The sequence below is a fragment of the Mycteria americana genome, chromosome 9, assembly GCF_035582795.1.
Source record: "Mycteria americana isolate JAX WOST 10 ecotype Jacksonville Zoo and Gardens chromosome 9, USCA_MyAme_1.0, whole genome shotgun sequence".
Lineage (NCBI taxonomy): Eukaryota > Metazoa > Chordata > Aves > Ciconiiformes > Ciconiidae > Mycteria > Mycteria americana.
The window spans coordinates 28806859-28830034 of NC_134373.1; the positions used below are offsets into that span (position 1 = coordinate 28806859).

Consider the following 23176-nt stretch of genomic DNA (forward strand, 5'->3'; position numbering starts at 1 on the left):
TCTGTGATTATGACATGGTTACGTCTGTGAAAGGCATATTAAAGGCCACTCTGTCACTTAAATCACGATAAAATCTTTTTTCCAAAATATGTTTTCACTACATGACACATGTGCTCAGTAAGAGAAGCAACTCAGTGAAGTTCCAAGGTCTGTGTTGAAGCAAGGTCAGTGAAATGTCAGTGGCCTTCCTCTGACCTGGTTACGCTGTGAATGTTTCCATGCATTTGACTGGCCTGGAAAATCACACCGAATTGCTGCTGGTGGCTTGGTTTGATCTTCTGACATTTTAGCATTGCGTTTCTGTTCTCGGTACTGGAGACCAAGTTACTGTGGATGATTTCTACATGGGGCGTGAGAAGGCAATCTTTTTCGGCTTTTGAGTAATTTAACTGTTCGTTCCTCACAACTTAAGTTTACCCATATTTTTAGGAAGCAATTTTTAAGCTTTGTCTGCTGAGTTGTGCATAAGTCGGTCTGGTTTCTTGCTGGGTCCTCTAGCTGCTCCCTGGAAGCTGTCTCCAATGTCACAGCTCAGTAAGTTTTGTGTCGGTTTTGCTTTCCTGTTTTCCATGTATTTGCAATGGCTTTCCATGATAATGAGGCTTAAGTCTAACATGTAGTTGTATTTTTTAAACTTCCTTGATTGTATCAACATAATTTATCTGCTGATTCATTCCTATTCACCAAAACAGACATCCTGTTCCACTGCTGTTTCTTTGTGCACTTCTGCCATATACAACACACTTGTTTTAAGATCTTAGATAAATAAAGCAATTTTAAGTCTTAATATCTCAGTAATGGGGAATTAATTTTCATCATAAATAGAATTCTGCCGGAATTCTCTAGGACCAAGCATTAAGCTGCTCAGCAATGTATCAGCAAATTGATATAGTAAACAATAAGTAATACAACAGGTAACTGGAATCAAAGAGAAATTGGAAGTGTTATCTGTGTGCAGCGAGAGTGGCTCAAAAGACCTTCTTTCTAAAGATATCACTGTGGAAAATGGGACCCTAAACATTATCCAATATATTTTTGTTCTTTCTTTATAAACATTAATTTCATGTCACTCAAGAAACTTAAATCTGAGCCCAAAGTTTACTTGTGTGCTCATTCACATCCAGGAAGTCCCATCATGGATTTCCTTAATCAAAATTTATTTTTAACATCAGTGAGAGCAGACATAGCCTGTTTTAAACGTCTATGCCCTAATTAATTAATTAATCTAAGTGAATTGCTGGTAGAAGCGCAAAGGGTCATTTACTCTGAATGCCAAAGCACTGATTGTCCTTTTTTTGAGTCTGAGAAATAAAAAGATGATTTTTGTGGGAGTTAAAGTGTATCCACCACCTCATTTTGCCAAGGTGCTGAACAGCACTGGCAAGTTACTTCTTGGACGTTGTCACTAGATTTGAGCCCGTGACCTTGAAGTAAAAGACTCTTGTAGTCTCCACACTGCACCTGTCTCTGAAGAGTTGACTAGCAGGTACTGTGTAGTTACTTTGAAAAATACGCTGCTATGTCCTTCAACAACCTCAGTAAACATTGCTGACACTAATCATTAATTTAGAAAGGACAGAAAGCATATCTTGGATTAGACTGGAACCCACAAAAAGGCATCTTTGGAATAAACTCATTTCCTGGTGTGAGCCTGCCACAAAAGCAGTGGAGTGAACAACACAGAAATTTTTCCTGGTTAGAACCACTGAGATCAACCAGTTTTGCTCTTGCTTAAGAAAAGGACAAGTTTGAACAGGAGACAGGCTCCAGGCATTCAATGCGCCTCCAAGACACTTCTGAAAAAGTAAGGGACAGCAAGAGCAAAGTAAAGGTACTTTTTCACACAAGTTTTCCCAGGAATGAGCAGAACACGCGAGGATTTGCTTGCTGGCAATTGAACACTTCGTGCCAAGTGGAACATTTGAGAATTTCTTTTTCATTAGGCTTAGTGGAGATAATTTCAGACATGCATTTAGCATGTTTTCTTAAAGACAGGTTGTCATCGAAAATGAAGCACTGCTTGGAGTTGCAATGTGAAATTTGTTACATGTCACAGTTTTTGACATTTGAATCCTAATCTGTCACAACACAGCCAGCCCTATGTGATTTCGCATGGGCTCAAAATATGATCTATAAAAAGAAAAAAATATGCAAGAAGATGGAGGGACGAGGTGCAAAAGAATACATGCTTTTCTCAGTAGCAGACAGCTAAAATCAACTCAAGGAGCAAGAATTCAGACTAAAAATAAAATTTCTGGATAGAACTAGATGACCTTGGACACTTATTTAGGCAGTATTATCATCAATAAAATGGGGATTTAAGCATGGTGTTATGATCATATGGTAAATGATATTGCTGGGAAAAAAGTCTGAATAGATTTGGTCTCTTTTTGATATGAGACATGATGACATTATTGGCTTAGACTTTGGATTGCTTGAAGTGCCTGGGGTAGTCAAACTTTGCTTATTTTAACTGCTGCAATCTTGGTCCCAAATGCCTCTCTTCTTTTATCCTAAGCAGTCATTACCATTTTCTTTAATGCTTTACTAGGCTACTAGGAGGAAAAACAATGACTTTTAAAGGTGCCCTATAATGCACCCAAGAGATCTTTTTCCAGGGTATGGTCCTTCTAAGAAATAGGTATTTAGGGCAAGAAGAGTCTGCAGTAAAGAAAAGAGCTTTGCAGTGACCAGAAGAGTCCAGGCAATATCTCTTGCAGCCATTGCTGTATCGTTTAAAATGCTAGAGCACAATATTCCGAGACTGTGACTTTAAATTTCTCAAGCAAATTACGATCTTGTGAGCTTAAAAAAGGGAATGACTTTCCACCAAAAAAATGGACTTAAGTCTTTTCCATACAAACTCTTTAAAAGGAGATGCTTCTTTAGGGAAGCCTTTGTATCTCAGAGTTAATGCCAACTTACCCCTTCTGATTTAATTATCCCCTTATCATCTCCCCCAATATAATATCACTCTTGGATGAATTGCTTTGTGATCTCTTCAGCATATGGATTCCATTCTCTTCTTGTGAACTTTTAATAAGAAAAAGTATTGTAGAAATCATAAGAATTGTACTGCACCTACATAACGATTTTAATAAAATTACTTTCCAGATAAACTTTCTTCTACGCACACTTTGTATCAAAGCTGAATGATTCAGTGGAAAGACTCCTACAACTTGAGTGTGTTTTAGCTCAGGCTTTTAGAGATAAAAGATGTCATGATCATGTGCTAGACTACACAGTTTTTACATTGCTAGTGTGGGAAGGTCTGCTAATTCATCACTTTGAAGACACAAGTAAATTAGGTCAACATTAATAGGTGCTAAAGAAATCTTTGCAACCTTTTTCTTCAGAATACTCTTGAATCCCTTTCAATGCTGCCCTTTTACTCTGGTATCACTACACAGCTAGTATATTAAATTGCTCAGAAGCAAATATGCAGACAATGAGATGCACTTCTCTGCATCAGTGATCATTTTTCCAGGGACTATAATGGTGAAAGATTTAGACGTGTTGGGACACAGTAAGAAGTTTTCAAAGATTCATTAAGGTCAACCCCAAAACAAATAAATGATATTTTCCACTGGGATAGCAGCTTTTTCTAGACAAGACCTAAACATATGCAAATGTGTCTCTGAGATCAGAGAATTACAGAATAATTTAAGTTGAAAGACACCTCTGAAGGTCATGCAGTTCAATCCCTCGTTCAAAGCAGAGCCAGCTTCACAGTTAGGTCAGATTGCCAATAGAGCTCATGTGGTTAAATACAGCAGTATGATCCCTGCAAGGAGTACTTAAAGTAAATGAACTGGGACTCTGGTTAAGATTTCACTGAGGCTTTGCCATAAACTGTATGACCCACTTGGGGCCTGAATCCAGTACTCACTGAAGTCCATGGAAAAACTCCCATTGATACTGATGAGCTTTGGATAGGTCCTTTTGTGTCTTGCTTCTATATTTGTGAAGTAAAAATGACAACAAACTACAGGATAATAATACTTTTCTATCGCTGGTGGATACTGTGAAGATGAATTCAACAAACGTCTGTTGGCTACTTGAATGCTGCTTCTTTTTACTCCCTTGTCTTCAAAGCTACACTTATATTTAGATTGATCTTTCTAAGGCAGCTATATGGCCCCATTACTGTGGATCTGAACAGCTCACAGCCTTTAATGCTTTTATCCTCCTAGCACCCCTCTGATGTAGGGATGTTCTATTATCCATGCTTTACTGATAAAGAACAGAGATAGTAAAGCTCAGGCTGGTTCCAGTGGGAATAAAATGCCTGCTTACTTTTATATCTGCACATAAATGGCTTGCCCAAGGTCATTCAAGCAGTCTGTGGCAGAGTGAGTGTCCCTATGTTTTGAATTCCAGGTGAGCCTCCTCTGCCTTAAACAGAGGTTTTTTTCCCAGAATTCAGAGCTAGGTGTATGGCAGCCACTGGAAAATATAGTAGATTTGAAAAGCAGAAAAAAATATCAGAGTTTAAGTAGCTTTTGACTAGAGGAAGTGTAACGGGGCTGGGGGGGTATGAGGGGGGGAAGCACTATTATTTAAAAACTGGTCATTGCATAAAAGTGCACTTTTCATAAGTTCCAGCTGTGCTAAAATGTTTATCATAAGAGAACCTGGTGAGGAAGAGGTTTCAAGCTTTTATGATGTCCTGCTGGAAGCTCTCTTTGAGATTTCTCAGCCAGTGGGAAATGAATGATGAAGTCAAGAAAGAAGGTGGTATAATCACCTGGTTAAGCAGCCAGGATCAGGCTGTAATAGCAGGTGAATGAGCAGTGGTGTGACAGGAAAAAGAGTATAGCACAGCTACGTAGGACACATCGAACAGAGGTTTTTTTATATGGTTCTATTTCAGTGGACACTTAAATGTTCCTAATGAATGCCTTTAGGTACCTAAATCCCAGTGGCATCCAAACCAAACACTACAGGAAGTATAGGCCTACTTTGAAGCATCATACGCCTCTGGAAGTCTATGCTTTGCTGAGTGGACAAACAATGACACGGAAGAACTTGGAAGATATTGGTTTAGGTCACCAGTATTCACCTTCTGGTGAGCCATCATTAAAAGAAGCTATAGTCCACATATAGTCCACATTTTACCCATATAATAGTATAAATGATGAATGGACATATTTATGTAAGTTCTGCATTCCTAAAATGGCGAGGTCCAGCTCCCCTCTTGATACAACAAGGCAATAGTCTTTGACTTTGTAGCAGTAGGGATTTTCTTCCCCCCCCCCCCCCCCCCCCCAGCATGGGACAGTGTGCAACCTGAGTGAGACTGGAGATGATACACAATTGGGAAGAGCAGTTGGTAGACCAGATGGTTGTGCCACCATTCAGAGGGACACTGGCAAGCTGGAGAAATGGGAAAACAGGAACCTCATAAAGTTCAACAAAGGAAATGCAAAGATCTGCACTTGGGTTAGGAATAACCCCATCCACCAACACTGGCTGGGGCTGACCAGATGGAAAGCAGCTTTGCAGAGAAAGATGTGGGGGTCCTAGTGGACGACATGCTGACCATGAGCCAGTAACGTGCCCTTGCAGCAAAGGCAGCCAACAACATCCTGGCATCCAGGGTTGCCTTGGGAAGAGCATTGCCAGCAGACAGAAGAAGGTGAGCCTTCCCCCAAACTCCGCATGAGTGTAACACTATTGGAGTGCTGGGTCCAGTTCTGGGTTCCCCAATGGAAGAAAGACATGGACTTACTGGAGTGAGTCCAGTGAAGGGCTGCAAAGATGGTCAAGGGACTGGAGCAGCTACAGCTATGGGATAAAACCTGAAAATGAAATCCTGACATAGAAAAAAGAAGTTTGTGGAAATTCACTTATCATATGAAGAAGAAACCAGAATTAGGATTAGGCTGGAATTAAAGCGATTTGCTGTGATGCATTGTGAAATTCCTGGTACAGCAATAAGATCTCCCACCATCTGGATGGGCAAGTTTATAGCTTTAGTGTCATTACAGAATATGAACTATTGCTATTATTATTACTAAAACAAAATCCCAATAAAATCTGGGGCAAGAGAGAAATAACAGAAGGATATATCCATTAAAAGCTGTCTGGAGACAAGTCTGTGGTGTTCACTGGAACTGAATGCCAGACCTCTGGATATACATCTGGGCTTTTTGGCTTTGCAAAAACCTTGTAAAGTTAATCATGTTTTTGTGACTAAATCTAGTTTCTCTCCATGATGCTGAGCTGCACCTTGTCAGCTTGCTGGCTACATGTTTGAAGGTCTTTGTGCTATGTTCCATCTTGCTGGTTAGAAAAGCCTTGTTTTATTGATTTGGTATCTATAGCTGGAGGTTTAGGTAGAGCTCATGATGAGCAATGTCTCTTAGATTTTCAGCACTACAGCTGACCGTTGACAAAATGAGATTCTTAGCTTAGCTCTGACTTGGGCTGAAAAGTATCAGGTCCCCAAACCTGTCCACAAAGGCTGGGAAGATTGTTGCATTCTGAACAAACGTTAAATATAATTAAGGGGAAAATCAGTTCCTGCCCTTAATCTACTTAGTAAAACATGATGCAGAATACACTAATGTCATTATATACAATTGCACAAGTAGACACTAGAGGATGTCTATAGTTTCTGTCTAGCTACCAGTCCTACAGGCCTTGGGTGCTATTAATAAAACATATAAAATTGTAATATTCAAACAAATGTCAGGCTTGATATGGAGGTCCAATTATAACAAAGGACTAAAATGTCTATAATCAAGGAAGCATTTAGAATCTTTCTGGGAATAAGACTCATATAAAGTAACATAACATACTTGACAACAAAATAGAGGCATTCTACTTTCCAAATTTCAGGCATAGTTTTCCTGGTCTTGTAATGGCTTTGTAGTGTGGAGGGGTAAAGATCAAGAAGGTCCATGCACAGAGCATGCAGAATTGTGGCCTCAGTGCTATACGTACTATAAATATTCCTTGCAGAATGCTAATGGAAAAGGACTGGGAGTGAAAAAAGGGTAGAGAGGATAAAGGCTCACAGGGCTGCTGTTCTTATCGTTAGGAAACAGAGATGGCTGGACAGGAGCAAGCTGTAGTCAGCAAAATGGTATCATTAGGCCAAGATGCCACCCTGTGCAGCCACACAGGCAGTATGAATCACTTTACTGGCGGGAGCAATGGGAGAATTTAATATTGCTATCAGTGCAAACAAGTAAAGCTGCCAAATTTTTGCATTGATGAGATATACAAATAGGAGTACTGGAATGCTCAGGCCAACTCTTACAGCTAAACCAGCCAAACAAAACCCCAATCCTATTAAAAACCCAACACACAACAGAGGTTAACTCCAGCACTATAACAACTGATGAATCAGGAATATTTTTAGTAGAACCTACCTGTGACCTTGCCCAAAGTGAGTGATCTGATGGCCTTAAAATCAATCTCAGAAAAGTTGTGTTTGAGTTTGAGAACTTGATCAACCTGGAAGAGGTCAATAAAATTAGTTCATTACAACAGCATGTAGACACTCCTAGATCTGCAAACTTCTGGGAACGCTCTCAGCTGCAAATCAGTTAATTCTTCCCCCAAGCATGATTCAGTTTCTAAAGATAGCAAAGTGAATGTGCTTTGATTTTAGCATGAGAAGCTGAAAGGTACACCAGAATAGTCATATTAGGTGCTTTGAAGAAACTTCCCCTGCAGAAAAGCTTAAAATGTTTGACACTGAAATCCCCCTGCTTCACAAAATCCATGTCTAGTCACTTCAGAACACACTCAAAGGAGGCCTCTCTAGAAATGTATTGTGAAGAATTAGTTCTGCATAGAAGAAAACCACAGTGCAGCAGACAATAGAAGACTGGTACTTGAGGAAAACCCTGTCTTTTAGCATAAGCCTCCTTCCTATCTAGGCCTAACCACCCTAGCTGCGTGCTAACTGTGTTACCACTTTACCACCCAGACATGGAAACTGTAGAGGAAAAAAAACCTGTGGAGCTCCCTGTGTTTCTGTCTCCTTCTCATTTCTAATTCCTTGGCTTCTCTGTAGACTCTGCCACCCTTCCCTGTTAAATGACTGCCGCCCAGATCTAGACAATTTGTTTTGTAATAGGAACTGCTATAATTAGCTTCAGAAGGAAAGCAGAAGCAGCAGTAAGATAGTTCTCTTCTCCCTGCCTTGGAAAAACAGGTGATGCAGGGAAACAAGGCAGAAGAGGGTTCTCGTCTCTCATGAGGTCGTCACATTCAGCATGTCTTGCTTCTAGCAAAGGGACAGGGCATCGTCATGCACATGGTGGCTGCACTCTGTGTTCCCTCAGCTCTTCCTTTTCTGTGAGAGGATAAGGCAGCTGGGGTCACATTTGCCCTTGGGGCATACCCTAAATGAAACTACATTCACAGGTGCTCATTCCTCAGCTGTTTTTCTCCCTTTGGCAGCTTTTTAATGATCCATACTGTGTGCTTCTTCTGGGACTACAGGTTACACAGACATCCCTAAGGCCCAAAACCACTCCAATGGTCCAGATGAACTTCTGGCCAAAGGTGTTTCCTAATTCACACATTGTCAGAGACAACGGAAGGATCACTCAACGGAAAACACCACAGCTGGGCACTCTTTGAAGCAGGGTCTGGATGGAGCTTCAGTCTAACCTACAGGGCTGTTCTGATGCTGGACCAGCTTTGGCTGCACCAGATCAATGTGAAACCTTTGCCTCCTGCTGGTGATCAGGCATTGAAATCAGTGGGTCCGTTTGCGGCATGAAGTATTATTTAACACTCAATGTAAACCATGGCATACCTGAATGACGAGCTCTCTGCCTTCTCTGTTAATCTTCACATGGTGCAGCTCTCGGTTGGCAAAATTTCCAGAGTCAATGGTAAAAATGAGGAGCCCATCCTTACTCAGCTTGTATCGGACCTGTAAACTTCCTTAAAAACAAAGCAAAATTCTACGTATAAAACTTGTGTCAATAATGAGATCCTGTTCAATACCTTTACGCAACATATAACTCATTTTCTTTTTATTACAGTGGAGTAACAAGGTTAAAAAGTCAAGACAGAGGTTGAAGAGAAATGAAGGAGTTCAAATTGTAATGAAAAGTGTGAAAAAAAATAATGCACTGGAAGAGTTTTCCTTCCTACTAGCTAACAAACTCTGCTATAGAGAAACATAACTTAATTGAGTAACTAAGTATATCAAAGGAGAGTGTGTCTGTCTGCAGGTCAGACATTTAGCACTGCCACAAAAGCTGATCTACATTAGTCTGTTAAGGATCGCTTCCACCAGAGGGCATGCAGGTCTTGCACTGTTATATTAAGCTAATATCGGTGGATTTAACGATTCTTTTTCATCAAGATATAACAGACAATGGTGAAGACAGTGACAACTGTGAGAATTATAACTTAATTTCAAACATTTTAAAGGCCCAGACTCATTATAATTTATATGCAATACAAGAAAAGATATATTGTAAATGATTATACAGAAAAAATATTTTTACTTTGGTGTTCTAACGTATTTGAAGAAATAAATATTATTCATATAAAAATGAATACCAAACACCCCTTTCAGTCTTTGTATCAAAAAAAGCATTGTGACTTCTGATAAATAACAGTTTCAGAACAAATCAAAATGCACAAGAAAACAAGGAATCCAATATGAATTTTAATCCTTCCACAAGTGACTACAGGGAAAAAATATTTATAATTTAAAAGGAAAAGAACCTACTCTGACAAAATCCTTTCAAGCTTACTTTTCTGAGAATTAACTAGCAGGGAGAAAAAAATTCTCTGAACTTTTGGAGCTCTTTTTATGCATCAGCAACCAAAATCCATGGAACAACAGTGGTCCCATAGAGTTAAAAAGCTTTTCTGGGGCTACTTTGCTACTGTCTCCCAGGAGAAAATGAACGCTGACAGCACCACAGCCCTGAGCAAAGGGTCCTTCATTTATTCCCTGTTCTGAAAATCCTCATAAAAAACCCTACTATCTTCTTGTATTTCAACGCTTCTGTTAGCACAAGTTCAAACTATTCCAAGTATCACTAGGTTTTGCAGAAGGCTACAGGCAAACGTTCCCTATGCTGAACGACAGGGATCGACTGACTGTTTGTCACTGAAGGATGTGTTCACACTGTTTGAGCCCTAGGACCGGTTTCAGCGTTTGCAGAGGCAACGCTTGCGTGCGCACGGCAGTGAAGCCTGCGGTACACCCGCGCGAGCTGCTGCACACCCGCGGTACGCTGCAACTTTATTCAGAGGCACCTCTGACCCCAGAAGCACTCTGGCTGTTCAACGAGGTGAAGGAGCAGCCCTGCTTGGCTCCTGTATTCAGCCATATTAATGCCACAAGACTGCTTGCAGGTCTAGAGTTAGTGAGAGAGGGCATGGGGCAGTTCTCCTTCACTACATAGCGTGGATGCACCTGCTCCCTTCAGCCTTCCAAGTCCTCCCTCAATAAGGTCAGCTCTGTTGTCCTACAAGCTACTGTAAAACCACTTTATAAAGAGCTTAAAACAATGTATAAATTTCCTGCAGGGGGGAATTTTACCACCTCTACACAACTCACAGTGAAGCTGGTAGCCCTTTCAGATTGGACCCAGAGTCCAGGTAAGGTCATCCCTCCTCCTTTTCCCTCACCAGGATGTTTGGCTGCTCAGGCTCCTAAGAGCTGCACTTTTTGTAACATTCAGTATATCCCAGATGAGCACTGCCACTCTCTGAGCTTTGCAGGATAGAAACAAAGCTTCCAAAAACAAGAGAGAAAATGAGAATGAACTGCTAGGATGAAGGCTTTTTAGCTGATTGAGAGGGCTGCTGGATCAGGTGAGCTTTTAAAGTGAAAATAAAGGAAAAGGAAATAAAAGGCATTTACTTTCTCACACCTATTCAGGAATGTTAAGACGGGAATTTGTGAAGAGATCAAGGTCAGTAACAACTGCTAAATTATTCAGTGTGATATTATAGGTCCTGATTCAGCTGCCCCGAATCATACTGCAAAGCTCCCATGCCCTCATTGCATAGCCAGGACAAGGAGCTACTGTCTATCACCATTAATGTCACACTTAAAGGTCCAAACTTAAATCACAATCCCATTTTCTGGTACTGAATGAAAGATGCATCAACAGGCAATAACAGCGTAAATATCTTACAATCACTTTACTCTAGAAAGACATGAGAAAAGAAGCCCAAGTGCAAGGAAGTTAAGGGACATTCTTCAGACTTGCTCGTCAGGGCAGTGGGAGAGTCAATAAAAAATGGAAAGGTTGCCTGACCCTGCACTCCACAGCTGAAATGACCACACAGAATAAGCTGAAACTAAGATGTGATAGCATAACAGATTGGTCCAAATTAAAAATCAGGTCTCAGCAGAAGTACTTTATAGGCTGCCTCTTACCTGGAGCCTTTGAAAGGGGCGTAATGTGAAAAATGGAAGAGATTTGGTCTGTGACCTTGTACTAGTTGCTTAGTTTGTAAATGTGAAAAAAATTCTCTGCTCTTTTTGAATGCTATGAACACACCAGTATACAAAATATAAATGGTACTACTATATTCAGGTGATCAACATAGCAACCAGCACATTTGTGTTCAAAGAGAGCCAGCAAGATATGCAATCTATCTAGGTTCTCAGCTGCTGCAAACAGGGATTTACCCATTGACTTCATCAGAGAAGCGCTGATTTTAAACCAGACACCATCTGTTCCATTTGTTGGGAGACAATGGAGGAGGTTCTTGACATCCATTAAGAACAGATCTTTCTTTCTATAGTGGTACAATTTTACTTTAAATCATTTAAACAGATCAGTGAATAGCATCTTACTTTATCAAATTGCTCTGAATTCCAATGGAAACTTTTTTCGGATGGCTGCTCTTCAAAACCACTGAATTCAAGTTGGCATTTTGCCTGGGGTCAAATTTGCATTAATATAAACCAGAAGTACACGGGCTCATCTCTCCAGAGGTGTTTTGGAATTTACACCAGTGTAGCTGAGAGCTGATTTTGGCTTGCATTCAGTACCAAAACTTCTGTTTTCAGACTACAGAATAGTTTGTCTGGCAGATTACATTGCCATTTTGCTACTTGACATTCCAAATAAATGGATTATTAATTAGGATTATTATTAAGAATTTTTTTTGTCCTCTGAATTTTGATTATCTGGTCCACTGACTTTCTCCATCACATCAGCCCAGCGTCACTAACTGCAAATAAAAATCTGTGCATAAACCAGCTCTGTTCTCCCTCTATTTTGCATCATAGAGTCCCCCAGTACTCTATTCTCTATTTTGCATCATTTTTGCCTCACAATAGGGATTCACACTAATCATGAGCAGTGTAATTTCTGGCAGTCTCATTGCAGTCATGCCTGTCATCCTGTTTTCAGCTCCCCGCGTCTGAACATGCACACCTGGAGTGCCATAATGCTCAAGCACTGCACTGCCTGTTGTGTTTTCTTCCTTGTCTAATGCACGTGGAATGGCTAGAGGCAATTTCTATGAAGTCCATAAAAGAGGGAGAGAAGGAAAGAGAAAGGTATCATGGTATTGGCCTTGGGCTGGAAAATTTTGCTGGGCATATTACCCCAGCAGTGTTAGGTAAGAGCAGATGCACACTTTATTATTATAGTCATCCCTTTCAGCTTCAGATTCTGCAGACTGCAGATCAGCATGGAGATATGCTGTGCTAGCTCCAGAACAGCCCAAGAGGGGAGCAGGCATAGTTTAGCCACAGTGTCACAGCATGTAGCGTGGCCTCTTTTCACCACTTCTGGAGGAAATGAGTCCACGTGGGCTGCCATGCTACTGTGATGAGACCACTACCAGTATCAAAGCTGGCTTGCTACACATCACTGTGGTCTTCAATCTGTAATCTGCGGTAGTATAATCCATGACTGTAAAGCCGAATGACATCTCTCTGTTGATATCAAACAGCTACAGAGCCATTTTAACAGGATTCCTGGGGGACTCCTTCCGCAGAGGGAAGTTCTGGGAAATAGAGACCAAAGGACAGTATTTATGCCATCCCATGCTGGTGACTAGGTTGGGGATGACTTTTCTGAAACAAAACACTCCCAGGACACTCTTTCAGTGGTGATGGAGGCTAGGGTTAGTACTTGCTAGCAGTACACTAAGATCAGTGTCAGCGTAACCAACCTCCAGGCAGCTACAGGAATAACACGGTGCCTTCAAACTGCTTCTATCTTTTTGCTGAGGACAAAAAGGATGTAGTAGCAGCTCTTAAGTCTAGTGGTAATAAGGACATTAAACTGGTTAGAGATTTCAAAGTGTTCAGCCTGAAGAAAAAAAATGTATTCCCAAAGTGCACCATGTAAAGAAATACCTTGGCCATGATGTTACATATTCTATGTTCAAAACCTTTTCTGATTGAACATATCAACAGGAAAGTCATCTTTCTTTTGCTTGTGTCTACAGCACTGCCTGAGTGGAATGTCAGAAACATCTGGTGGCTTTGTGGCCTATGCCCGCTAACTTTACATTCACTCTGGACTGCCAAAGCTTGTGTTGAAAATCAAATAGTAATTTTTAAATCATCAGCTGGAAAAGGGAGCATGGGAAAATGTTCAGAGGGTGTTCTAGCTCAGGAAAAGTCTTCCTGGCTTGGAAGATCTCACCCAGTGCTAGATATTTGGCAAAAAGGTTAAAGCAGCTCTGCAGAAAACAAAAAAATGGGAAGCAGGAATTTGGTCTATAAATCCATCATTCATAAGCAAGGTTCTTGTCACACATGTCACCAAGACCACAGGTTTTGTGTCATTTAGTCTTGAAGAACCAAACAGCAAGGAAAGGAATGACATGCCCTTGGAGTCTGAGACTTCTCTGCAGGACCTTCATTTACAGAAACTGGTTTTAAGTGAGCCCAGATTGAACCCAACATCTCCGCCAACTTCAATAGCGCTTTTTAATGACTTAAACTGTCTGGAGCAGCTGGCAAGACATCTTGCACCGCTCGGAGAAGCTGAGGTTAGTTCAGGGAGCACATGTGGGTGGCACGCATACAACTTCAACTTCATCACCACCACATAACCTGATGTTATGTGACATCAGGAAAAATCATTTAAATCAGGGCAGCTGACAGCTCTGATTTAGGAGAAATGTGTATGTATAAAATAATGAAATACTGCATTAGGAAAAGGGCCTTGGACTACCCCTACATGTCCCATTGCCTCAGAGGCACCCACAAAGGAGTTTAGGACCAACAGAACCTCTTGCAGCTGTCTCAAACCAGTAGTCACCCTCATCAGACTGTACGATGTTAACTACACCACCGCATCCACCCTTAGCACTCACCCTCAGGACTCACCTGAGCTATAGCTAAAAGAGAAAATAATTAAGGAAGGCACCAATTAAACAAAGGGTGGAATAGATTAGTGAGGCTATTGGTGTTGCTGTTATGAAAAAAAAAAAAAAAAAGTAATATTAAAGTATTTAGCCCAGAAAGCCATTTGCAGCTTGTAAGATGGAAATGTTTGTTCATTCCTGATTGCAGAACAGCGTATGACAGTTTTGTCATCTCTACCACAAAATATCTCTCTGGCAACTTGCACAGCCTCAGCACGACAGTGTCCCTCTTCATAGCCTAGATATTTAAAAATGAACCACTGTTTTCTCAGTTAGGAGCAGCTGGCTAAGAAACCTGCTCTTTAATTAGCAGCTTCTCCCCAGGGATATTTACTTAGTAAATTTACTCTTCAGTGGAAGTGCCGCTGGTGATTCGAAAGAACAGGGGCCATCTCTTCAGCATCCAGTGGTGTTTAACTAAGAAAGTACTTGCACATTTTTAGGAGGTGACTCTTGCTATTTGTTTTGCACGGAGAAAACAGAGCCGAAACTGTTGAACATGTTTGCTGGTATGATTACTCAGCTATTGCATTTGCTTAGATGATGCGGTTTCATCGGGTTTAAAAAAAAAATCCACCCCCCAATTTTTTGTAATCTCTCATGGTAGTGAACAAAATAGGTGCTTATTTGAATGCCTCCTGCTCAACGCTTGAGATATTCAGGACTTCAGGATCATATTCAGGCCATTCTGTATTAAAAAAAACACTTTCACATTGCATTTCTTCAACTTAAAAAAAACCCCATACCCTCAAAAGCCCCTAAAGGAGCCTATCTGGATGCCCATGACCTCAGTTCACTTTGCAATCCTGCTAGGCAACTGGAGCCAGATTGAGAATGTCACTTAAACATCAACAAATGTAGCTAGTTCCCTTACGTGACTGACAAATGTGTTTAACCTTTGTAGACTTCTCATTCCCACCAGCCACCAGTTGGCTTAACACAGGCTGACCAGCAATTAAAAAGGAACTGGCAGATGCTTCTTGTTCCAAAGCTAGAAAATATTGCAAGTCTAAAAGATGACTCGGAGGACCACAGTCATAGAGCTCATCATGCACATACTGAGTGGCTTAAACACAGAGCTTATTCCAGTGATATTAAGGGGAACACTCGTCTAAACAAAACAGCCCACGTCCATGCTGGCGTGGCTGGGCATAAAATGGGAACAGGGCTAACCCATGGATGGGGGATAATACTGAACACTGTCCCTCCACTTTAGCTCATGGGTAAGCATACACAGTGATGTATTTATGTACCCTGGAGGCGATGGACAGAGCACTACCACAATTTGGGATCTACTAGATCTTGATGACTGCTGACAAATCGTCTTCCTTCTTTGTGTCACAGTTTATCCATTGGTGAAATAGATGAATGTTAACATCCTTTGGAAAATGACATGAAATCTCTGAGTGAGCAGCAATTTAAAAAAATACTATTAGTCAATCTCATTATCTCTCCATTCCTAGATACTTCTTTTTGGTGAAGGAATTGGTTGCTGTTTCTTTTACAAAGTGATGCTATATTACTTATCTTTTTTCCCTGAAGGTGACTAAATGTAAAGATGAAGGAAAGAGCTGAGGGCATCAGGTGCAGTTAAATCTCCCTGAAATTACCTGCTTTCTGATGGTGAGATTTATTCTGGTAAATTTTAACCTATACCTTTCCTACACATTCTTTGGAACTTTAAAAGTAACTTTAAGACCCTTCATTAACAAAAGCTATCTGTATGATACTATTAGATCTGATGCTCAGATCTCTCCTGTCTTTAAACACACACTGGATACCATTAGTCTTCTCATGGTCAGACACTCAGTAGGCCCTATGGTTTACTCACCTTTGTATGCAGAAGAATCTTGCCAGTCTTTCATCTCACACTGTACTTTTCATTTAAGACTAGCGTAGCGGCAAGGCTGGCAGGAAGAGCTTTTATTCTTTACCCAGTGAATGAAACAAAAATTATCATCCTATGAATTTTATTCCTAAAGTTCAACCTGGCTTTGCAAATTATGCATCATCACTAACTCTGTGCAAACATCGCACAGGCAAAAAAGACTGAGATCCTCTGTTGTGATACCCTGAGGAATTCATAGCAACCTGCCCTCACCAAGGCCCTTGCTCATAGTTTCCATTCTTCTCCTAATATCTTTCAGCCATTCCTGTTTCAGTTTTGGCAGTACAGATCCCTGTTCAAGCAAGGACTTGTTTCATGCTGACCTAACAAATAACCATAATATTCAGCAATGAGAACATGGAAAAAGATGGCTTGAACAGAAAAAAGAAACAATCAATTTCAGTACTACATGATGTCTGTGGAGCAGAATAGTGAGCAATAATCTTTTAAATAAAAATAGAGAATCATATGCCTCTCTTCTTAAACCTCCTTTTCATTCTTAACTCATAATAAAGACAGCACAGAACTTTGAGGATTAATGGCTTTCTGAGGTTAATGATCCTTGTTTGTGTTGAGCTCTATAGACACTGCCTGCCTGGTCATGAATCTCTGGGAAACATTCTGCTCCTCTGACCAGTAAGTCCATCTAAGCACTGCCTATTTCATAGGTTATGCCAGCCTCTGTGACTGGAGAAGTTGGATCCTTTAATCAGTGACTTTCTCCTGTTTATAACAAACTCTCAAGGGAAATATTTGAGTTTCACAACAAGCCACAACTTTTGGCATACAAAGAACTGACTCGTGTTCTTAAGTCATCTAATGGAGAAAATTAGAGGAAGGATGAAACATTTACTTAGTAACAATCCTAGTACAAGAACCGTATAATGTTTGCATTTTTATGACTTTTCCATAGCAAAATACATGCTTATACACATATACTTTCACTGCTTTGCCTTTAAATGCATACTTTGCAATCTTTCACAGAATCACAGAATGGTTTAGGTTGGAAGGGACCTCTGGAGGTCATGTTGTCCAACCCCCCCCCCCTCAAGCAGGGACACTTAGAGCTGGTTGCCCAGGGCCATGTCCAGATGGCTTTTGACTGTCTCCGAGGATGAGACTCCACAATTCTCTAGGCAAGATGCGTCAGTGCTCAGTCACCCTCACAGTAAAAAAGTTTCCTGATGTTCAGATGAAACCTCATGTGTTTCAGTTTGTGCCCATTGCCTCTTGAGTGCCCTTGCAATGGTATCTGCCAGCTCTCTCAGCACTCGTGGGTGCATTCTACCAGGGCCCGTGGATTTATGTACGCCCAGTTTGCTTAAGCATTCCCTGATCTGATCCTCTTCCACAAAGCGTACATCTTCCTTGCTCCAGACTTTTCCTCTGGTCTCGACCTGAGATTCCTGAAGGCCAGTCTCGCTCGTAAAGACTAAGCCATAAACACCCAATTTCATCAGGCAGGAAGGACAAAGTCATTTTTTCATTATCCAGCCAGCATAACTGATATGTTGGGGAAAAATTAACATGGTAATACAGATACTACAAGCAAGACAGAGAAGGAGGTTTGCTTGGACCCAGGCTGTCTCTTCCAAGTATTATTAGCTTGTGCTCTATGTTATGTGGAAACAGCTACACTGCTCCAAGGCAGCACTTGAGCCAGCAGTTTTGCTAGACTACAGCTCTCACTACACAGCTCTCTATGTCCACAACACAGATCATTCACAACTTAAGAATAACTGAAAAATGACTACTATCAATCCTCAGAGCTAAAGGTTTTGGTAAAATGGGTTCTGAAAAGACCCTAATTTCAGAATTATTGAAGAGCATATATGTATCTGCAGCATCCATTTAAACATAGGAGCTTATGACCCTCTGTCCTTCCTCCCCACTCCTTTCAGGACAGCTCCACAGAAATCCAACAATAAAAATGACTTTTCAACTGCAAAATGCGAGCTAAGAACTTAAATCTTCTCAGAGATAAACACCTACTCCAAGCAAATGGGAATGTACGTTTTCTTCCTAGCCGATTATCTGCAGCCAGCGGTCTGGGGTTTTATGCCAGACACCAGTAAGTTCAAAGTCAGTCTGTATATATGCAGACCACAGATCAATTATTAACTGCATGCTCAGCCTTTCCTGCTCAATGTAATCCAATTACAGTTCCCTTGTTTTTCCCTTGTGGGTCTCCAGAACATCTCTTGACCCTTCAGTACGGCAAAATGATCTTCATGAGTACAAACATGTCCATGAGTTCAGCTAATGAGACAGATCTTTCAGTTCTCTCCTCTTGGAAAGCAGATAAAGAAATCTGCCAGAGTCCTTGGCTGAATATTGTGGCTGCTTCTCCTTTCAAGTTAGTTTTGCACACTTAGAGATTGAGAGTGCCATATGCTAAAACAAACAAAAAAAATGATTTTAGGCACCAAGTCCACCTCTTCCCTCAAAGACACTTTAGTGCTGGATTTGAACCGAAAACTCTAATCAGCATTCCTATTTTCTGTGAAGCGTGCTTACAGCAGGGAATCATCCAAGGGACCAGAGATGTTTCCAACCACAAGAGTTTCTCTGTTTACATAAAGAAATTGACTGGGAGATCTCCTGCCACCCCAACCCTTTCTACCCATGGTGCCACAGCCAGCCTCCCATTTACAGGTAACTGGGGAAAATTCCTTTTACATTCACCATTCCCGATCAAACTCTCACTGGCCTCTCACTCAGTAAATAACATAAGATTTCAGGGCCAACTACAACAATTGCTTGAAATTATATTTAGAAGATATATAGTCCTATCTGCCATATGAAATCATTTAATGGCTGTGAACCAGAGCCAGACTGGGAACAGTTCTCAGTCACTCACAGACAGTTGCTTGAAAACTAATTTCCTCAAGAAAGCCATCTCCCACACTTCCCAACACGACTCACTTTCCTGCTCCTGATCTGTTAAAAATAACTATACCTGAACCTTGGCACCATTTTCCATTTCAGTCACATAAATTGTGCAGGTTGTTCAATGGGTGTTGAAAGTCTGTAAGCCAGAAGGTATTCTCAAAAGATAAGACAATTGCACTAGCAATAGCATAGCCCAGAGGGTCCTTCTGCAGCAGTTATGTCCTGTGGTACTCACATCCCAAAACTAAAACCCACGAGGTGGTAAAGCAAAAGAACCAGCAAAATCACCCCCCAAACCCACCCCAGTGTTTCAGTAAGTCCTATTTTCCCTAATTATTTTAGGTTTACCCCATTGAACTCCAGAGTGCACAGCATGCAGAGAATCAAAAGATTCTTTGCCTTGAAGACTGAACTAGATTTTTTGCCTTTCTTTACTACTGAATGACAAAAGCTTTGGTTTTGCTTGAGAAAAGTTGTTGGAGATGCAGCTCAGACTTGCAAGGCAAAAACAGTAAGGAGAATTCACATGCCTTCAATAGAAAGGCTGCTTCTGACTTAGAGACAGGAGGAGATTACAGTAGATTTCTAGTTTATCAGAAAGAAAAAAATCAGTAGCTTCTCACTAATGACATTTGCTTCTTTTTTGCAGAGTGTTAATTCAGCTCATCTCTATTACAGGTTTTGGTTTCTTTTCCTATTTACTTCAAATATCAGCTGATTTCAAGACCTTATAGGACAGGGCAGTGGAGTTGATCTAGGTCCTGCTACTATATTCTGAGTATCAGAGACCTAACAGAAGAACTCCTCAAGCTGTTTTCATTTGTACTTTTGTTTTAACTGTGCCTTTTTCCTTGTCTTTAGTCTTTCCCATGCAATTTCAGAGTTTTGCTTTCCAAAAGAAACTGAGAAGAGAGCTCACTGTGATGGCAAGAGGTACTGGATAGAAATAAAGAAAAAAAAGGACTCAAATTGTTTAGTTTCATATGAGCTCAGATAATAAATACAGATAAATTTTCAATCACACCAGGATAGTTTGAGATTCTATCTCTTTTCTTTGATGCTGGCTATCTGCTGTTTTTCTAGATTAGGAATCATATTGTTTCCATGGAGAAAGCCAACAACACAGAATGAAAGACTCGGGAAAACATTTTCTAGACAATATAATTAATCATATTCATATCACATTTGATTACTTGCAGGGGGAAAGGAAGAATGGAGAAAGAAGAAGCACTAACAGTTTCTTTCTTAACATTTTTCTCCCCCATCAATTATGTCTTTACGGATCGAGGCAAAGACAATAATACTAAGGTACTGGTAACTTCTTGAAGTCATGTAAATGCAAAAATGTACATTGAAAATCTAGCCTGGGAAAGAAAACGTATGTTTTTCTTGGCAGTAGCTTCCCATGATGTGAATAATTTCTGTGGACTGACACACTGAAAAGGCTAATTAGAGATGTTTACCCATTTTCTGTAGCTTAGTAATGGGCACTGATATTAAAAATGCACTGCCAATTATTGCAGTACTGCTAATCTTTTGCATGTGGGATCAATGGGACTATGTGAGCTTTATATACATACCCATCTATATACGCATATACACACCCTTCTATATACAATACATGCACATCTATATGTATGGGTAATTAAAAAATCCATGGGTACAACATGTAAGATCGGGGAGGAGAGGACAATGCTAAGTTATTGCATACAATTTTCAAAGGCACGTGAATGATTTAGAAATGTAACTATTAACTAATGGTGGAAAGAATCCCTAAGTCATCTTTAAAAACATCAACTTTTGAAAACTTACCCACAAGCTGCCAGGAGATGAGCCAATTGATCAGAGGTAAGAACAACCTTGTGATATAGATGGTGGGAACTGTTTCTAGAAATATTAGCTGCTAGGCACTACTGAGCATCTTATTTTATAAAAACAGGTAATCTGTATAGGTCTAGAATTGTAGCTTCTACATTGACATACGGTGGTACCCAACATCTGTCATAACTTTACCTCCTTCATGAACCACCTGCCCTCTAAGGCTCCAAGCACTGGAAGGGCTTTCTGTGTGGGCAGCGTTGATCTGGGTGGGTGAAGCCATGAGTGGGCATGAGGAGGTTTTATTTCCTTTCCCAGACCCGACACTGGCCTGTTGGGTAACTCTAAATGAATCATTTTACTACCACAATTCTAGTGTCTCAAACAATATGTACTGTATCTTCTAATAATATGATCTTCTTTACAGACTGACACTGCAAAGTGTGTTGGGGTTAAACGTGATTAGTTATTAATTCTACTGAAAACAATTGATTTTACAGGAAACATTTCACACCTGACTGGATTAGACCATAGCTGCCCATACAAGTTCGCTTTCATATAAGCCCCTTTTAATATAGTCTAACTATGAATAAACCTTGCAGACACTTTCACTTCTTTTATGTTAAATATTTAACACAGGAAGTCTGAATTACCAGAAACATTCTTCTCATTGCCATTTTTATTAACTAATAATTTGCCTAGTTACTTTGTGGATAATGGAAAAGAAGAATAACAGGATACATGAGTAGTAGCTTGAAAAATACTTACAAAAGGTGAAGTATTAAAGTATACATAGACTGTTCCAAAATAGTTTTTTAACAAGTGGAAAGGGTCTTGGGATTATGGCAAAGAAAATTACTGCTCTCCTCGTAAGTGAGAATGTCCATTCCCATTTCACCAGGAGCCTAACCTTTATTTAACCAATCAGTTATCCAGGAGGGACCTGCTTAGGTCCTATTATACACTGTCAGACTCAGCCAGATTCCTTGAAAATGAGCCAATAAGAGAGAAGGAATCACGCTCACTTTTAATGCTACAAAGGACACTGTTATTCATAGTCCAGTAACTTTATGGCAAGCATAAACCCCTTGGAGGAAGAAAAAGTAACATATCTGAACATTATTTTCATTGGAAAAATTTCAATTCCAACAAGACTAAAAAATAAGAGGATATGAAATTTAAAAAATGATTACATTTGGGACAAAAGGCAGAGAATATACATGACTGAAATGACTGTCACAAAAGAATGACACAGAAGCATGCACAGAGTAACCCTGAAAGAGGCTTTCAGCAGTTAACCAAGGTCAGATAGCTATCTTAATAATTCTTTGCATACAGTGTTACATTTTAAAGTCCAGAGTTTTGGAGCCAGACATCTCACCAACCCTCTAAACTACTGTTATCTTCATTTTACAAGTGAGTAAATAGAGGTACAGATCTGAGAAAAGCACCATTGTTTAAATTGCCTGAGTGTGCTGAGGGCTGCTGCACCTAATTTCCAGAAGTACTGAGAGTCCCCATCTCCATCTGAACCAAAGCGGAGACCTGCAGATGGTGCAGCTGCCAAAATGCAAGGCTTATCTCTGCTCATGCTAAGCTGCTACAAGAGAGCCTGATGTCCTGATCCCAACCCCTTCCCCAACCACCATTAGAGTTCTCCCTTCCAAAACTTCACAATTATAGCTTGCTTATGGTTGTATTTCATCAATAAAAGTCAATTGACTCATGTTTCTAAGGTCATTTTACACTACTCTGGCAGCAGTAAAGGCGATTTAAACGGATATTACATTTTCATTCACTTCAGGGCTATTTTCGATTGCCTGAGCGGCATCAAGAGACCTGGGTGTAACTGAGAAGCAGATTCCAAGGTTTCACCTCAGCAGGGGCTAACCTCTGCCACTCTAGAGCTATGCACTGGCATATTCATATATCTGAAAATCATAAACACTTGCATCCAAGAGCAAATCAGACGGAAATCTGGGACTGGACGGGAGAGGGGACAGGGTTTCCTCAGTAGTCCCACCTCCCTGCTGCAACTTCGCTTAAGAGAGATGGGTCCAGGCTGATACAGTCCCAGCTGCCCCTCCCAGGGATTTGGATAGTCATCCCATGCCAGCCGCATGAATGCTGATATGAATGCTAGCCGCATGACATAACCAGGAGATAAACTACTGCAAAGCCCATATAGAGAATAAAACCATTTTATTCTTCCTTATAGTTTCATTTGACGGTACTTGAAAG

The 23176-nt window shown here is 40.5% G+C and overlaps 1 protein-coding gene across 1 annotated transcript in view; it reads right to left on the minus strand.

Annotated features, from left to right (window-relative positions):
* Window positions 1-23176, minus strand: part of CNTNAP5 (contactin associated protein family member 5) — a 294884-nt gene that overhangs the window by 12343 nt on the left and 259365 nt on the right. Inside the window, exons 20-21 of the mRNA XM_075512059.1 lie at window positions 8780-8910; window positions 7380-7464 (exon numbers count right to left, since the gene is read on the minus strand). Of these exons, the coding sequence (XP_075368174.1) occupies window positions 7380-7464; window positions 8780-8910 (216 nt within the window). The remainder of the gene's footprint in view (window positions 1-7379; window positions 7465-8779; window positions 8911-23176) is intronic.